This window comes from Brassica rapa, chromosome A09, assembly GCF_000309985.2.
Source record: "Brassica rapa cultivar Chiifu-401-42 chromosome A09, CAAS_Brap_v3.01, whole genome shotgun sequence".
NCBI classification, from domain to species: domain Eukaryota; kingdom Viridiplantae; phylum Streptophyta; class Magnoliopsida; order Brassicales; family Brassicaceae; genus Brassica; species Brassica rapa.
Genome location: NC_024803.2, coordinates 36,248,356 through 36,265,789, shown reverse-complemented (window position 1 = coordinate 36,265,789; position 17,434 = coordinate 36,248,356). Strand labels below are relative to the sequence as shown.

Below are 17,434 nucleotides of genomic sequence, written 5' to 3'. Positions count from 1 at the left end.
TTTCTCGTTTCATACTCCACTGACTTTGCTTTTTAATAGTATTTTCGTAATATAGTCTTAACTTGTAAGGAAGTTTCCCGTACTAACACCTTTCTATAGCTTTTGCTTCTTCTAAGAAAAATAGCAAATTCTCATATCAATAATCAAGAATGTCCACAGTTGAAAAAACCAAAAATAAAATTCTAGTAATATATTTGATTTGGCATATTTTCAGTTATGCTGTTAGTAAGGATGGCAATAATAAATTATTGTTAGTTGCGTGACTTGGGTCCGACGAAAGAGTCAAATCGCCTAGTTTGACCGTAACAATAGAAAAAATAATAAAAGAGAACAAAAAGAAATAAAGAAGACGGCTATTATTATTTACAATTATTATTACCTTCCTCAGTTCAGCTAAAACGTGATACAGACTCGCGTTTTTATTTATTTTTCTCTGTTAAGAGTTTTATATTTACCAGTGATTTCGATTTCACATTATTGGAAAGTGGAAACACATTCTTGAAGTTAATAACTTTTATAAGTAAAGAAATTTTTTTAAAAAAACACAGAAAGAAATAAAAAAGATTTATCATTTTTTTCAACAGAAAGAAAGAAATTTGAAAAAAGGAAAAACAAAATACAGAAAATATATAAAATATAAAAAAAAAAATCAAGACAGAATAGGGAGGAAGATTCTGTAGAATAGGGAGGAAGATTCTGTTGACTTTCCTTCCATCATGTCTGTAAATTATTTTCATGATTTTCAGACAAAACATAAAAACAAGAAAAATATTTTGACGTTGATTCGATCCATCTTCTTTGATTTTCACGCGTTTATGATCTTCTCCTCCCTCCATTCCCACATATATATCCGTCTCATCCACGTATTTTCATTCCAAGTAACCATCCTTTGATCTTCCCCATTATCTTGGAATCACCTCGTGAATCTATACCCAATTAAGTTCCCTCGATCTCTCGAGCTACAACCGGGTTTGACTTGATCCGTCATTGTTGAAGCCATGGGTAATTGTTGCGGGTCTGCGGGATCGTTAGCCAATAACGATAACAACAAGCCTACAAAAGGAAGGAAGAAGCAAAACCCTTTCTCCATCGACTACGGTCTCCACCACGGCAATAACAACGGAGGAGTAAAGGTAAAACCTCTCAAGCTTATCGTGCTAACGGATCCAACAGGACGCGAGATCTCGCAGAAATACAAGCTGGGGAGAGAGCTAGGCCGTGGAGAGTTCGGTGTCACGTACCTATGCACCGACAAAGAGACCGAAGAGGTCTTCGCGTGTAAGTCGATTCTGAAGAAGAAGCTGAGGACGGCTGTGGATATAGAGGATGTTAGGAGAGAAGTTGAGATCATGAGGCATATGCCTGAGCATCCCAATGTTGTTACTTTGAAGGAGACTTATGAGGATGAGATTGCTGTTCATTTGGTTATGGAGCTTTGTGAAGGTGGGGAGTTGTTTGATAGGATTGTGGCGAGAGGGCATTACACTGAGAGAGCTGCTGCTGTTGTCACTAAGACCATCATGGAAGTTGTTCAGGTTCGTCACGATTTAGCCTTTTTATCTTTCTCTTGATATGTTTGCAGAATCGAAATGACTATATGTTATTGGATTTGAAGTCTAGAAGCGGCCATGATTGCGTGTGATTGGTATATAGTTTGAGCTCTCACGTGCTGCCATTTTCACTGGTTCTAGTGTTAGGACATTATTGCAATGTTAATGGTAGCATTGCTTGAAGGGTACTAATTGTTCGCAGGGCGATTTATGGAATTGAAATAGTTACGAACTAATGCTAAATGATCAATATTCTTAATTAGTTTGGGGCCGAACTGTCTATACATACAAACTACTTAAACTTTGGGACAAGACGAATGTTTTGTATCGTCATCCCAGGACCGGCATTGGTTGTTTGCTGCCTGGGAGACGATTTTATGTGTGTATTTGGATTATTCTTTTCAAAAATGTGAGATTAATGGGTTTCCATGTGATCACTGCAGGTGTGTCATAAACATGGGGTAATGCACAGGGACCTGAAACCTGAGAACTTCTTATTTGCAAACAAGAAGGAGACTGCACCTCTTAAGGCCATTGATTTTGGTCTCTCTGTTTTCTTTAAACCAGGTATTGTGTTCTGTTTTTCTTTTTTGCTTTCTTTTTACTACTCCTTTGATGTATAGCAACAATCTTAAACTCACACCATTGTCTTTCTATTGCAGGCGAGAGGTTCAACGAGATCGTTGGGAGTCCGTACTACATGGCTCCTGAGGTGCTAAAACGAAACTATGGGCCAGAGGTTGACATTTGGAGTGCAGGTGTTATTCTTTACATACTCCTCTGTGGTGTCCCTCCTTTCTGGGCAGGTTAGTCTATATTCACATCTTCTAGTAAAAATGTGACTTTAAGGATCATAAGAGTAATCAAGTTTGTTTATAAACATTTTCAGAAACTGAACAAGGAGTTGCACTAGCAATTATTCGATCTCAACTGAACTTCAGAAGGGATCCATGGCCTAAGGTTTCTGAAAACGCAAAAGACCTTATCAGGAAAATGCTTGATCCTGACCAAAAACGTCGTCTCACAGCTCAGCAAGTGCTAGGTATATAGTTTTATGGTTTCTAGTGATGCTTATGTTGTCCTTACGACCAGCATTGAGATTTTAGAGGCCATAAACATTTATCTAATGATGCTTATGTTGTCTATATATATATATTTTTTTTCTCTTAAAATTTTGGAGACCATGGCCAATGTTTCACTAGACTATGCTCAGAACCGGCCATAGTTGTCATATGGAATCTGAGAAAGATAAAAGAGTATTAACTAGTCTTTCTTCGTTTTGCGCAGATCATCCGTGGTTACAAAATGCAAAGACAGCTCCCAATGTGTCATTAGGTGAAACAGTAAGGGCAAGGCTGAAGCAGTTCACAGTCATGAACAAGCTCAAGAAACGAGCACTCAGGGTTATTGCTGAGCATTTATCAGATGAAGAAGCTTCTGGTATAAGAGAAGGGTTCCAAATCATGGACACCAACCAAAGAGGGAAGATAAACATTGACGAGCTAAAAATAGGGTTGCAAAAACTTGGCCATGCTGTTCCTCAAGATGATTTACAGATTCTTATGGACGCTGTAAGTTTTTTTTTTATTATCATTACTTTACTATGTAGGCTTTGAAGTTATATACGCAGTGCACTGAGCTTGGAGTGTTTTCCTTTTTTGTAGGGAGATATTGATAAAGATGGATACTTGGACTGTGACGAGTTCATTGCCATATCAGTGCATCTAAGGAAAATGGGCAATGGCGAGCATCTCAAGAAAGCGTTTGCATTCTTTGATCAAGACAACAACGGGTATATTGAAATAGAAGAGTTAAGGGAAGCTTTATCTGATGAAGTTGGTACAAGTGAAGAGGTTGTTGAAGCCATTATCCGCGATGTTGATACCGATAAGGTTGGTTAGCCTCATCTTTATAGTCTCCTAAAGCCCGAGAAACAAAAAAAAAACTATAATGGAAGAATAACTAAACATGATCAACCTCTTCTTTTTGTAGGATGGAAGAATAAGTTATGAAGAATTTGCGACAATGATGAAAACAGGAACAGATTGGAGAAAAGCTTCTAGGCAGTACTCAAGGGAACGGTTTAATAGTATCAGTCAAAAACTGATGCAGGATGCATCGTTGCATGTCAATAGCGAGGCAATATGAGAGAGTGTGAATATGTGACAATCATCATTGGAAGATTGGATCAAAGTGATGCAAATATTTCTTCATTTCTTTATATTTTTTTGGGTTTTTAGTTACACTACGATTTTAAGTATATTAGGCATCCAATAGTATAACGAATTGTGTTTTTATTCTGGCTGAAAAGCAAAGCGTGCATGCATGAATCAAAGAGAGCTATAGAGTAGTGTGGCCTCTGTAGATATTTTGTATAATTGTATGGGGTTAAAGAAGATCAAAGAAGATCATCAGTTTTTCTTGTGATAATCTGTAATTTCTATAGCAATTCAAGAATTATATGCGAAACTGAATTTGTTTTTCTTCTTTTTTTTTTTTGCGAATCCAGAAGATGTAGAGAGCCTTTTATCATTTATACTCTTAAGCAGATTCTTATATAAGTATGTTCAGACACATAAAGCATATGACTTGGTAAAATTTTGACAATGAGAGTTTATGTCACAACCGACAGGATGAGAAAATTCGAATAAAAAATCGAAAGTCTGATTATTATTATTTTTTGTGGAAGAAAATGAAAAGAAAGAGAGCAGAGCAAATCATGCGCATTTTCTTTTTTAAGATCAACTTTGTGTCGTTTTTTGTCAGAATCTGTTAAAAATGTGTGTAATCCTTTTTAAAGAAACTAAATATAAAAGACCATACCATTTACGGAATTATCATTAGTTCACAAAAATCAGTATCAACACACAGTAACACGTTCATCTCTGCAATAAGGCTAGTATAACACTTGCTTCAAGCCACAAGATATATATAGCCAATTCTAAGGCCATATTACTCATATATAATGTTAGTTTTATGAATTTATCAAATAGTTAACAAGTTTGACTCTTGTTTCGATCCTTTTCTTCTCCAACATACTTAACTATTTTAAACACACTCAATATTTTAAACACTTTTGTATTATATAAAAAGCCATTTAATTTCAACCTTTGGGAGCGGCACTGCACAATAATGTCGTTGGCTTATCGACAATCTAATCTAACATACTATTACTACGTCGTCGATATTATCGTCATCCTGCATATAAACACCAATCATGTTTTGATGAATACCTGAGTAAAAAAGTACCTTCTTGTTTTATCATAAACGTAAAAGCAGTTCCATTGGTTAAGAAACCCAATATAATTAAGTTTGATTATTTTCAAAAGAGTTAAGCCCTTAGTAAAAAAAACACTTGTATAATGGGTATTTAGAAAATTAAGTTCTAAAAAATCATTTTGAGAAAATATCTCTTTCTCCTTTTCAGCTTTTTTCTACATATTTTTATGAATCATTGAAAATCTCACCGCCATCCCAATGTGTTGTTTATAGCATTCAGAAGTACCATCGCTTGTGTGTGTTGTCCTTCACTCCTTCACAATCACAAAAATATAAACAAAAAGGCAATTAAACTCGCATCATCGCTTCTTAGTTAAAACGTCTAATAAAAGTTCACGTCGTCTGAAGAAAAAGAACAAATCATCCACGTCGTAGTAGTCTTATCGACACGGGAGACTTGCGTGGCCATTTTGTTTTTTTACCAATTTGTTACAAATTATTAAAACAATCAATCATGCAAAAGGTGTGAGGATGAGCGGTATTCGAACGATACACATGTCTGATGTGGACCTTGTAGTAAGATAACAATAAGCTGTGGAAGGATACTAATCATGATTACAGAGTTAAACATTAAAGTAATGATACGTATATAAATTATATACATGCAGCCAACAAAATTAATAATCGTATCACAATGATGAAAAGTCGAAAGTGAAAGGGATCTAGACAATGACATGTTGAACTGATCAATGCGATGGGATTAGATCTTTCCCCATTTGATGAACTCGAGCTTACGTGCCTGGGACCTACTTGCGCCGTTTGCTTACAAAAACAAAAAAGCTACAATACATTATCGACTCGTGTATTTTCTTTTTGTTGTTTTTGGGGGAAAGTATATCTTAATTCGAATTTAATGCAATTATTAGGAATGAATGAACATTATAAATACCACTCCTACTTGATTGTGATTTAATTTACTCGCTTATGTTTTTGTATTTAGGTAGGTTTAATGAGTTGCTCAAAAAAGAAGAAGGTAGGTTTAAATTAATTAATAGGCTTGGGTCGGATTCAGACATCCGGAAAATTCAGGGTACCTGGATCCGGATTCGTGGTTTCCGGATATCCGGATTCGGATATCCGTCCCGATATTCTATTACCTACGGATATCCGGATCAGGATCTGTAAAAATAATTAAAAATAATATTTTTTTTAAAAGTACTAATTTTTTTAATATAATACATAAATTAAATATTTATAAATATATTTATATATGTCTATAATATTGTAAAAACTAAAATATAATATTAAAATATTAATTCATGTATAAATATTAATGAAATTCAAAAATTTAATGTGTTTTAAAAATACGAATCCGGATCCGGATATCCCGACCTAAAAATTAAGATATCCGGATTTGGATTCGGTTTGGAAGGATCCAAGATTTTACTATCCGGATTCGGATCCGGACACCCCGAATATCCTATTTTCGGAGCGGATCCGGAGCAGATCTCAGATCGAATCCGGATCTCGGATAATAAGTCCCATGCCAAGGTTTAATGATAAAAATCGACTCTTCAATATATTCTTTTTGTTCCTAAATATAGGATGTTCCAAAAAAAAATTGATGTTCCAATATATAAGATGTTTTCAATTTTCTAGATAATTTTTACTTTGTTAAAATTTGTGTAACCAATCATATTTAATAATCTATTTTCTAATTGGTTGAATACAATTATTTTATAGTTTTAATGATACTTTCTAGACAAAAAAAATAATTTTCTTAATATGTGTATTTTTTCCCTAAACATCTTATATTTAAGAACAGAGAGAGTAACAAATTTTACGTAGGCAAATGTTTTTTTAATCCAATCAGTTCTAGAGTAAATGTACTTAGTGCTAAATACTTCATTCGTTTCGATTTAATTATCGTTGTAGTGAAAAAAATTTGTTTCAAAATAATCGGCGTTTTAGAGTTTCAACACAAAATTTATTAACAAATTCTTTTCATTTTATTTGTCTATTGGTTGAAATATGGTTAGGTGTATAGGTAATTGTATTTTTATTTTGTAAAAATATAAAATCATATGTTTTCTTAATATATGTGCATAACCCTAAAATTTAATCTATTAAAACAGGGTCCTATTTTTTATCTACTGTTAAGAAGTCATACTAGGACCATCTAAAAAGTTTACATATTTTATTATTTACATTAATAATAAAACAAATATAAATATAAAATTATTTTTAAATATAGAAAATTCTGTTGAGAAAGAATCTAACAAAATCCTACCAACCTTCTAAGTATTTTTATAAAATAACGCTTAATTAATTTCGTAAATACTAATATAACTTTATAATTCAATGTTAATTAAAAAATTTATTATAAAACAAGAAAATAAATTTCTATACTATTTTATATATTTTTTAATTATATTATGTATTATATTAAAATAGAAGTACTATATGAATCAAATATGGGTAAAATTATCTATTTTATTTTTTAAAATAGTTTCATTTAAATAAATTATCACTCATCATCAAAATGTGTTAAAATTCGTAAACTATATTATATTTTTTATAAAAATAAATTTATAAACATAAATTCATTAACATTGGTTAAACTTTTATATCTACAACTACATATTATTTTATTCTTTTATTTTGAAACTCTCAAAAATATATTGTTTAAAAATAATAGTCTACAAAAATATAATAGTTTATAACTAAAAATATGTTATTAGAAAACTATGAAATTTTAATTATTCATTCAAAATATTAATGACAAATCAAATTTTAATTATAAATTTAATATTTATATTAATTATAAACATATTCTGAGAGATGTATAAAAATCTTACCGAAATTAAAATTATTTATATAAAATAATGTATTAATTTAGTAACAAAACAATTTCAAAAATCATATAATCTCTCACCTCAAATATATTTGTGTAATTTTCCAAACAATTTTGACAAAATATAAAATTTAAAAAATAAGTATGCAAACTTAAAGTGATAATGTTTTAAATTTTTCAAAAAGTATAATCATAGATAATAAAGAATAACTTCTTGAAATGTAACACGGAAAAACAAACTATGTTATAAAAATTAAAGTAATCTAATATTTTGAAGTCTTAATTTAATAACAAAAAAAACTTAATATCATAACATCCAAAAAATATTCTATATCAATAAAATTTACTAAAATAATATGATGGATGCTACCATGTATACAATTTACTAAAATAATAGGTTTATATTCACAATATATAACACTAAAATTAAAATTATACACTTAAAATGTTTATAATAAATCAAAGTATACATTCATAACATGAAAAATATCCGCATGAATGTGCGGGTCAAAATCTAGTGACAATTAAAATAAAACAGAGGAAATAGTAAATTTTTATTTAAAAAATAAATACAGGCGCAAGCTTAAAATACTTACTGACTAATATCATAAATAACTGGATTGATTATTACACAATCTAATCTATTAAAACTGAAGTACAATTTAAATTTTGCCCTTAAATTTACACAATATTTACAGTCTAATGCCACTGAAAAATTAAATTAACCTATGTTTAAATAGTGATTGTCTTTTTCAAATATTAAATAATTTCTTTAAATAAATAGATCTAACAAAGTTATCTCAAGAATAAGGTATATATACTATAACTTCCCTCCCTCCCCCTCTACATTTCTCTTCAAATTCATCTATAGAAAGAGAAAAACTTATTATACGTAAATCCTTACCCTTTAGCTGATTTTACCTACACCAAACAAACGTAAGGTTATATATTAACTTAATGAATACTTCAATTCATATAGTAAAATAATCTAACAATCAAATCAAATCACAACCACTAAATAATAAACAATAAACACAATATTTGATATTTAACTATAAAATCTCAACCTTTCCTAATTCATTGGTTCAAAATAACATTCAATAAACATAATAGCTATCTTATTAAAGCCAAAGTACAAAACAATATTTTACTAAATTTAAATATTTTCTTATAATTTTCATTTTCATTTTTCGTTTTCTAACATATTCTAACCAATTCATTTTTTGTATTTTTAAAATAATTCGACAACATGTATAACAAAATAAATTACCTTATTTTAAAGTGTTTTATTATATTTTTTACTATTCTTAACTACTACATTCGGGTACTTATTTAGGTACGGATTATTATTTTTGGGTATCAGTTTTTTTTTTGAATTTTGAAAATAAACCTCACTCGAATATTATAAATTTTTGGATGGATTTCGAATCGAGTCTATCGAATCTGGATGAATCCGGTTCTGATAAATAGAAACAAAAAATATCCAAATAACCAATGTATCTGAAATAGGTTTGAATATTTTTACCAAAAAAATTTTATTACCAGATTCGGTCCGTATTTTTTTTTAATACATTTAGTTATGTGGAGTCATATCCAAAATATATAACAATAATTATAAAAAACAAATATCAATGTATAAAAACGTAAGAACCAATACTCGCGCAGACGCATATACCTAGACCAAAGTTTTTAAATCTAGTTTTCCACATAATTATGGTTTTGTTTCGAGAAAAAACTCAAATCTCAAAGAAATATGTTGTAGCACATGTTTAGATCTCGTCTATCATTACACCACAACTATGTGGACCGTGGGCAGATATTCGTGACTCACAGTATCAATTGTATTGTTTTCGTTATCCCTTATATATTAATTGGAAATATTATAACTTTTAAGTGTAACTATACGTAATCACCAGAATGAAATTCAGAATCTTTAAAAAATATGTTGGTCCAATTAAGTATATATTATATTTTTCATTAAACTAATCATAAAATTAATTAAAGTATATATTTAATATTTTCTTTCTTTCTTTAAGACCTACACCTAACTGCATTATCTGAACTGTCCTATGAAGATCAACGACTGTTCAGATTTATTTGCACCATGTTAAAGATAAATTTTATATAAATTTATAACCGCTTATCCTAGTTAATAATAAACTATAAAGTGAAAATTTGATACCGTGGGTCACGGACATAGACCTTATGGTTGATTTAATAAGAAAGGCTTTTGGAAATATAGTCTAGAATAACACGAACTGTAGTAATAAAACCTCATAACTATATACCTGTCGATATTTATTGGCATCAGTCACTTGATTCAAAATTTGACCTAAGCAATTAACGAATGCTTATGTATCCATACCACCGATGACCGATCATGGAACTACGTAAACATATCATACCTTTTTTTTTGTTCAACTCCCAGAGCCGTACTCACCCTTGTTGAAAAAAGGCAATTGCCTTGGATTCTCATTTTTCATTTAAAATTTAGGGCTCCATTTTTATTAAATATACATTCACTTAGGTTTTTATGGAATGCATAACTACAAATTTTATGAAATATTGTTAGAAATGATTATGTTCATGTATATATTCCATATAAATATATGTTTCTTTACAACCTTTACAAAAAAAAATATCTTAGATTTCATTTATCGATTTTGTTGTATGCACTCTTATGATTTTCTGCATTTTGTTCTTAATTCATTAATTTAAAATTTAGTTCATATTTTTATAAATATAATTATATGATTTATATGAGTTACAGTAGGATTGAGAAATTTACAAAATATACTTAAAATCTGAAAGTTCAGTATAAAACAAATATGATAATTAATACTTATAATAGTATTTTAAACACCAAATATCAGAAAATAATTATAGAAAATGAATTTTTTACTGCTAACATTTTAACCTTTCTATAATTATTTTATTTTGATTTTTTGTAAAGAGTTATTCTTGCCTTAGGCTCCTCAAATGGTAGGCACGGCACTGTCAACCCCAGGGTACGACGTAAACATATCATACTCTTCAACGATATAATATCGTAAGCGTTATTATTATTATCATATATCGGGTTGTCGTTCCCTGTATTATCCATAAGAAACATTTGTGTCTGTTCGTACAAAAGAGCAGTCAAGTGAACAAACTCGGTTCAAAACGAGTCGTCAAGTGTTGACCACACATACACACGTAGTTCCGGGTAAGTGGATAAGGATTGTGAAATCAAGTGGGTACGAGCTACGGTCCGTATCTCAGTGACGTTGTTAGATGTGCTCCGTAAATGAGTCAAAATAAACCACTTGTATTATCTTCTCAATTATCGAAATAAAACGACTTTGTATAATTAACATATTAACATGTGTTTTTGATCGGAAATTGATAGACTTGGGCGGTGTTGGTCGTCGTTTTGTTGAAAATATTTTATACATGTAACGGTAGAAGTAATTTATTTTGAATATTTTTGAAGTATTGCCATAGTTTTCAGACCAAAGCCACGCCGAAGAGATTCTATTAAAATTATATCTACAGACTAAACGATACATTTTTATAAATTTTACTAGGAACATGTATTTTAAGAATCATAATTTTCATATATCTAAAATAAAAGAGAAAATTAATTTAACTGAATATATATCTTTTTTTTTTGTCAACCAACTGAATTTATATTTTTAAGACATATATAGATAGATGTTTGGATAGGAAAGAACGATATGTTTGTAGCATTTTCGATAGAAAATATCTTACATATTTTTTTGAACAACAGAAAATAAAATTTTAAGTAAAAAAAGATATTGTCAGGATAAATTATATTAAAGATTGGAATTTGTGAACTCGAGACACCTGACCTGACTGCCCACCTGACCTGACTGCCGCCCATGTGGTATAAAACCACTGAACCAGACTCGTGACGTGACTTAGTCCATAAGATTTTCAAACTGATCAGTAATATTGCAAAAATATGTCATCGCATACGAGTGTAAAATATCGAAAATATTAATTAAAGATCTACTTATAGACGAACCGGTGATTATATATGTATGTATATTACTGGCATTCCCATAAGACACGCGATTCAAGTAGTAAAAAATATTTTAAAAGACGCGTATAGAACAACGTTACACGATTTCTTGTACATTTGGGCATCGTTATATGATTATGTGCGAGTGAACGATTAGTTACTATTTATAGTTTCGTAATAAGATTTGATTCGATATTTAATATGATTCTTTTACACAGCTATGACAACCATGATTTTCAACATTTCACATTTTCATCTTAACTGACGTCTAGCAAAATTATTTTCTATTTATATAGTTTGAAAATTCGTAAAATTGTAATGAGCTTTTATTTTAATTATATCAAAATACAATTATTTTCATTTTTATGAATATTATTTTGTTTTGTTCAGCTTAGAGATAAGCAGGAAATAATTAGGTACTTTTGCGCTGCTAATTTATAAAAATTATCTTAAAAATTTAAAAGAAAATGTTATCTACCGGTGTATTAAATCAGTGGTTTAGCACAAATAATTGGGTTGTTATATGACTTATATCCCTAGTTCAACAACATATTAACATAGAATGTTTGTTTAAACCCTTTAACAAAAAAAAAATATCCCTAGTTCAATTCTTGCTGATACAGATGTTTTATACGATGTCATAAAGTATTAGCAATGGTTGATCATGGAATTAAGTAGAGATTAGGGCGAACCCAAACTTTTCCTGTTAAAAATATATAGTAAAAATAGGTTTTAAATAGCGCAGTAAGTAATAACAATTTAAATATTTTTAAAATGAGTTGTCTCTGATTCAGCAATAAGAAAATATCATGATTTTTCTAGGCAATTTATCTATACCCACAGGAAAAGTAACATGACACGTGGCGACATCCTGACGGCTCTTCCCACATATATAAACCGTGTGTTCTCCGCCACCACTTTCATTCATTCATCAACAAAGCAAAAAAACGTTTTCGATTCTTGTAAACCAGCTTCGTATCTCTCTATCCATTCATTTGACGGAGCCACCACTTCTGTGGCGGCGACTCCGTGTTATTACTTAATCTCCTTGTCAGCGACATTTTTGCTTCTGCATAGGGCTGAGTTTATCTCTTGCCTTTTTTTTGTATCCTTCAGTTCGATACGAACGAGAAGCAATCCTGTAAGTATTTCATTTGATCGTATGTTGCTCCCTAAGGCTTAGGTTTTGAATAGTGGTTCCAGAAGAAACTTAAATGAGAGATCTGAATCTTAGTTTCATAAATCTATTTTGGGAAACCTTACTTAAATCAGATTTTGTTCTGAATTAAATAATACAACACAAATCTCAGAGCATGATTTTGAACGAGACCGAAACTTAGTAGCTACTTGCAATGTTTTATGTATTCGCTTTATATGAGATTATTGATTAGGCAGACGCTTAGATTGATTTTTTGAGCTTAAGCTGTGTTCCGGGGGAGTTAGTGTTGGGTGTCTGATAGGCGGTGGTTTAAATCTAGTTCTCAGGAGTTCACAAGGCTCTTAATACGCTTTAATGTTTTTTAACACCGGTTAATTATGCTAATAGAATTTCATTTTGAGCGATTTTTTATTATTTTAATAAAAATTCTGTGTAGGCAAATAAGTCTTGCCTAGGCTATTTAGACCGATTTTTGGAAGACTTACTATTTATATCCTGAAAAATCCTGTTTTATTGTTTTTGTATAAGACTGGAGAGTACTGGTCCAAGGAACGTTTCCTTATGTTGGTTTTTCTATGTTGTGGTTGTTTGAAACAGTTTGGTCCTGAGACGATGACGATCACTTCAAACATCTCTGTCCAAAACGACAACCTTGTTGTCCAAGGGAAGACTATCCTCACCAAAATCCCCGACAACATTATCCTCACTCCGGTCACCGGTGCCGGATCAGATTCCGGAGCTTTTATAGGCGCAACATTTGAACAGAGCAAGAGTCTCCATGTGTTCCCCATCGGTGTCTTGGAGTAAGTTACCAAACTTTTTTTTTGGTTTTCTATCTGTAACTGAAGCAGTTAGTGTCTTCTTTAAGCTTATGGTTTGTGGAATCTTTGCAGGGGTCTTCGGTTTATGTGCTGTTTCCGGTTTAAACTATGGTGGATGACTCAGAGAATGGGAACCTGTGGAAAAGACATTCCTTTGGAGACGCAGTTCATGTTACTTGAGAGTAAAGATGAGGTTAACGGAGATGATGCTCCCACTGTTTATACCGTCTTCCTCCCTCTACTTGAAGGCCAGTTCAGAGCTGTTTTGCAAGGAAATGAGAAGAACGAGATTGAGATTTGTCTTGAGAGTGGTAAGTCACAGCTAGTTTCACAGTTGTTACATAGATAGTGGATAGTTCCAGAGCTGAGAAACTGATGTTTTGTTTTGGCAGGTGATAAGGCGGTGGAAACTAGCCAAGGAACACATCTTGTTTATGTTCATGCTGGAACCAATCCCTTTGAAGTTATCACTCAATCCGTAAAGTATGTTTGGAGAATAAACCTAAGTGTTATGATTTATTTAGAGTTAATGTGTGCGTGTGCTAAGATATGGTAATCTTCTTGTTATGTCTCAGGGCTGCAGAGAGACACATGCAGACGTTTCATCACCGTGAGAAGAAGAAGGTTAGTAAACATTATATGGTTCTTCTTGTCATAGAGAAAGAGCTCACTTTGATTTGGATATGATTTTCTCATGTTCGTCATCTCTGTTGTTTCAGCTGCCTTCTTTCGTAGACTGGTTTGGGTGGTGTACATGGGACGCGTTCTACACAGACGTGACTGCCGAGGGCGTTGATGAGGGCCTTAGAAGGTATGGAAAAGCAGAGCCACTTATTGTTAATGTTGATTGGGTCTCTGATGGATTTTTGTTTATTGCAGTCTTTCAGAAGGTGGAACTCCACCTAGGTTTCTGATCATAGATGACGGTTGGCAACAGATAGAAAACAAAGAGAAAGATTCAAACTGCGTTGTCCAGGAAGGAGCACAGTAAGTTCTCTTGCTCTTTTTGTGTTTATGTAGATGAGCATCTTAAGTATGTTATGAAGCCATGATTGTCTGAAACATCTTTAGTGGGGTCTAAATCTCTTAAATCAAGTAATACTATTAGTTCAAATCCACAAGTTTGTCTATTTTTTTGTATATCTGTTTTGTATAATTCATCAAAATAATTCTGTAATTAAATCTAAAAACCAAATAACTAATATAAACTTAAAAGATATAAAAAAAAAATCAATTGTATCTTGGGTGTGGTTAACACTAAGTGTTTCTGCCTTGTTACACAGGTTTGCTACTAGGCTTGTTGGTATAAAGGAGAACGCAAAGTTTCAGAAAAGTGATCCTAAGGACACACAAGTATCAGGGCTTAAGAGTGTCGTTGACAATGCTAAGCAGCGTCATAATGTGAAGTATGTCCTCTATCTAATTTCTAACACTTTGATTTTCATATGTAACAATAAGATCTGCATACTTATATAAGGCTTTTGACTCCTTAATTAAACAGGCAAGTTTATGCGTGGCACGCTTTAGCTGGCTACTGGGGCGGAGTGAAACCCGCTGCTTCCGGTATGGAACACTACGACAGTGCATTAGCATACCCAGTCCAGTCCCCAGGTGTCTTAGGGAACCAACCAGATATAGTCATGGACAGCCTCGCTGTTCACGGTCTCGGTCTTGTCAACCCCAAGAAAGTGTTCAACTTCTACAACGAGCTGCACTCCTACCTAGCTTCGTGTGGTATAGATGGAGTCAAAGTTGATGTGCAGAACATCATCGAAACTCTCGGTGCTGGTCTTGGTGGGAGAGTCTCTCTCACTCGCAGCTACCACCAGGCGTTAGAAGCTTCCATTGCTAGGAACTTTAAAGATAATGGGTGCATTTCTTGCATGTGTCACAACACGGATGGGCTATACAGCGCGAAACAGACTGCTATTGTTAGGGCATCTGATGATTACTATCCGAGAGATCCTGCTTCTCACACTATACATATAGCATCGGTTGCTTACAATACTCTTTTCCTTGGCGAGTTCATGCAACCTGACTGGGACATGTTCCATGTAAGTAAAGAAAATTGCTTTCTGTCTTTAGAAAACATAATAGTTCATGCAAATGGTTATACTTAATGTTGCATAGTGTGGTTTCGGAACGAAACTAATATTACATGATGTGATGTGGTTTCAACTAATATTACATGATGTGGTTTCGGGCTTAGGGGATTACGAGCTTCGGTCCTAAACTTCCTAGTATTGAAAAAAATGCTTACAATTAATGTTTTGTTGTTATCAGAGTTTACACCCAACCGCAGAGTACCATGCTGCAGCTCGTGCAGTAGGTGGATGTGCAATCTATGTCAGGTAAACGCCTTTCTCTCATCTTTTATTTTAGTACTTGTTCTGATTAGGTTATGTTTGATTCGAGGTTTTAACTTTGAGATGTGTTCTGTCTGATTATATGAGCAGTGATAAGCCAGGCAACCACAACTTTGATCTATTGAGGAAGCTGGTTCTTCCTGATGGCTCAGTTCTTCGTGCTCGGCTTCCGGGTAGACCTACACGTGACTGCCTATTCGCTGATCCAGCTAGAGATGGAACCAGCTTGCTCAAGATCTGGAACATGAATAAGTTTACTGGTATAGTTGGTGTATTCAACTGTCAAGGTGCTGGTTGGTGCAAGGACACGAAGAAGAACAGGATTCATGATACTTCTCCTGGTACACTCACGGGTTTGGTCCGTGCGGAAGATGCTGATCTCATCTCTGAAGTGGCTGGTGAAGACTGGAGTGGAGATTCAATAGTCTACGCTTACAAATCAGGTAAAAAAAAAGGTTTCCACAGACAAAACAAAAGCTTGAACATTACAGATCAATGCTTATAAACATGAGCTTGGTGGTTTTGATTCACAGGGGAGCTGGTTAGACTACCAAAGGGTGCATCAATCCCACTCACCCTCAAAGTTCTTGAATATGAACTCTTCCACATCTCTCCTCTAAAGGTAAATATACTACTTTTCAAAGTATATTTTTGGCCGGTTTTGGATACAACAGAATGAAACATTCTATTCTACATAAGTTGTGTAGTCTCTAAATTGTCAAATTTTATTTAATCAAATTTTAATTTAAAATTAACCTAAAATACTAATGGCCTGTTAAATCTCAGATCCGTCCCTGAGTGTATTACTATAGACTTTGATTGTTAACATGCATTAAATTTGGTCAAAACAGGAAATCACTGCAAACATCTCTTTCGCACCTATTGGACTCCTAGACATGTTCAACTCAAGTGGAGCTATCCAGTCCATGGAGATCAATACCGTGACAGACGATAAACCTGAGGTCTCTTCTTCAGTGGTCAGCGAAAACCGTTCTCCAACAGCTCTGATATCTCTAGGTGTTAGAGGTTGTGGTCGTTTTGGGGCTTACTCTTCTCAGCGTCCACTGAGATGCGCTGTTGATGGTACCGAGACTGAATTCAACCACGACGCAGAGGTTGGGCTTGTGACGTTGAACCTACCTGTGACGAGGGAGGAAATGTTCAGATGGCGTGTTGAGATTCTTGTGTAAGCGAGAGAAGCTTGGTTTACTTGGTGGCTCGGCTTATTATTCTTTTTACTGCCATTTTGCTATTCAACATGTTGTATTGTTGTTATAGATGTTTTGTAGTAGTAGACTAGTAGTATTTTCGCTTGTAATAAATGTAATCTCGTTATGTCTCTGTCGTTCTTTTGTTTCAAAATAAAATGGTCACGAATAATTAATTTTAGAATTGTTGGTGCATTCGTTACATCATTCATCTCGTAAAAATTCATGAACTC

The 17,434-nt window shown here is 32.8% G+C and overlaps 2 protein-coding genes across 3 annotated transcripts; both read left to right on the top strand.

The window, feature by feature from the left end:
• Positions 1 to 296: 296 nt before the first annotated feature.
• LOC103841658 (calcium-dependent protein kinase 32) lies at positions 297 to 4,037 on the top strand. The gene is made up of 7 exons (XM_009118207.3): positions 297 to 1,535; positions 1,994 to 2,117; positions 2,213 to 2,356; positions 2,440 to 2,592; positions 2,838 to 3,121; positions 3,215 to 3,442; positions 3,543 to 4,037. Exons 1-7 carry the CDS (start codon positions 999 to 1,001, stop codon positions 3,696 to 3,698), a joined length of 1,626 nt encoding a protein of 541 aa, XP_009116455.1. The 5' UTR covers positions 297 to 998; the 3' UTR covers positions 3,699 to 4,037.
• An 8,512-nt stretch (positions 4,038 to 12,549) lies between these two features.
• On the top strand, positions 12,550 to 17,396 carry LOC103841656 (probable galactinol--sucrose galactosyltransferase 2). Of its 2 annotated transcripts, none has more exons than XM_009118205.3 (13): positions 12,550 to 12,788; positions 13,404 to 13,609; positions 13,700 to 13,938; positions 14,020 to 14,110; positions 14,203 to 14,251; positions 14,347 to 14,438; positions 14,507 to 14,614; positions 14,911 to 15,033; positions 15,129 to 15,681; positions 15,911 to 15,978; positions 16,084 to 16,436; positions 16,527 to 16,615; positions 16,845 to 17,396. In XM_009118205.3, exons 2-13 carry the CDS (start codon positions 13,419 to 13,421, stop codon positions 17,181 to 17,183), a joined length of 2,295 nt encoding a protein of 764 aa, XP_009116453.1. In that variant the 5' UTR covers positions 12,550 to 12,788; positions 13,404 to 13,418; the 3' UTR covers positions 17,184 to 17,396. The 2 variants fall into 2 exon arrangements, with proteins under 2 accessions (XP_009116453.1, XP_009116454.1); XM_009118206.3 differs by having other exon boundaries at positions 12,572 to 12,788; positions 13,394 to 13,609; positions 16,845 to 17,183.
• Positions 17,397 to 17,434: the final 38 nt, after the last annotated feature.

Excerpts from the sequence above, each read along its gene's own strand:
- LOC103841658 (XM_009118207.3), top strand. The coding sequence starts at position 999 with ATGGGTAATTGTTGCGGGTCTGCGGGATCGTTAGCCAATAACGATAAC. Across the intron at positions 2,118-2,212 it reads CTCTGTTTTCTTTAAACCAG|GCGAGAGGTTCAACGAGATC; the intron begins GTATTGTGTTCT and ends TTTCTATTGCAG. Across the intron at positions 2,593-2,837 it reads CACAGCTCAGCAAGTGCTAG|ATCATCCGTGGTTACAAAAT; the intron begins GTATATAGTTTT and ends CGTTTTGCGCAG.
- LOC103841656 (XM_009118205.3), top strand. The coding sequence starts at position 13,419 with ATGACGATCACTTCAAACATCTCTGTCCAAAACGACAACCTTGTTGTC. Across the intron at positions 14,111-14,202 it reads GTTATCACTCAATCCGTAAA|GGCTGCAGAGAGACACATGC; the intron begins GTATGTTTGGAG and ends GTTATGTCTCAG. Across the intron at positions 16,616-16,844 it reads TCCACATCTCTCCTCTAAAG|GAAATCACTGCAAACATCTC; the intron begins GTAAATATACTA and ends TGGTCAAAACAG.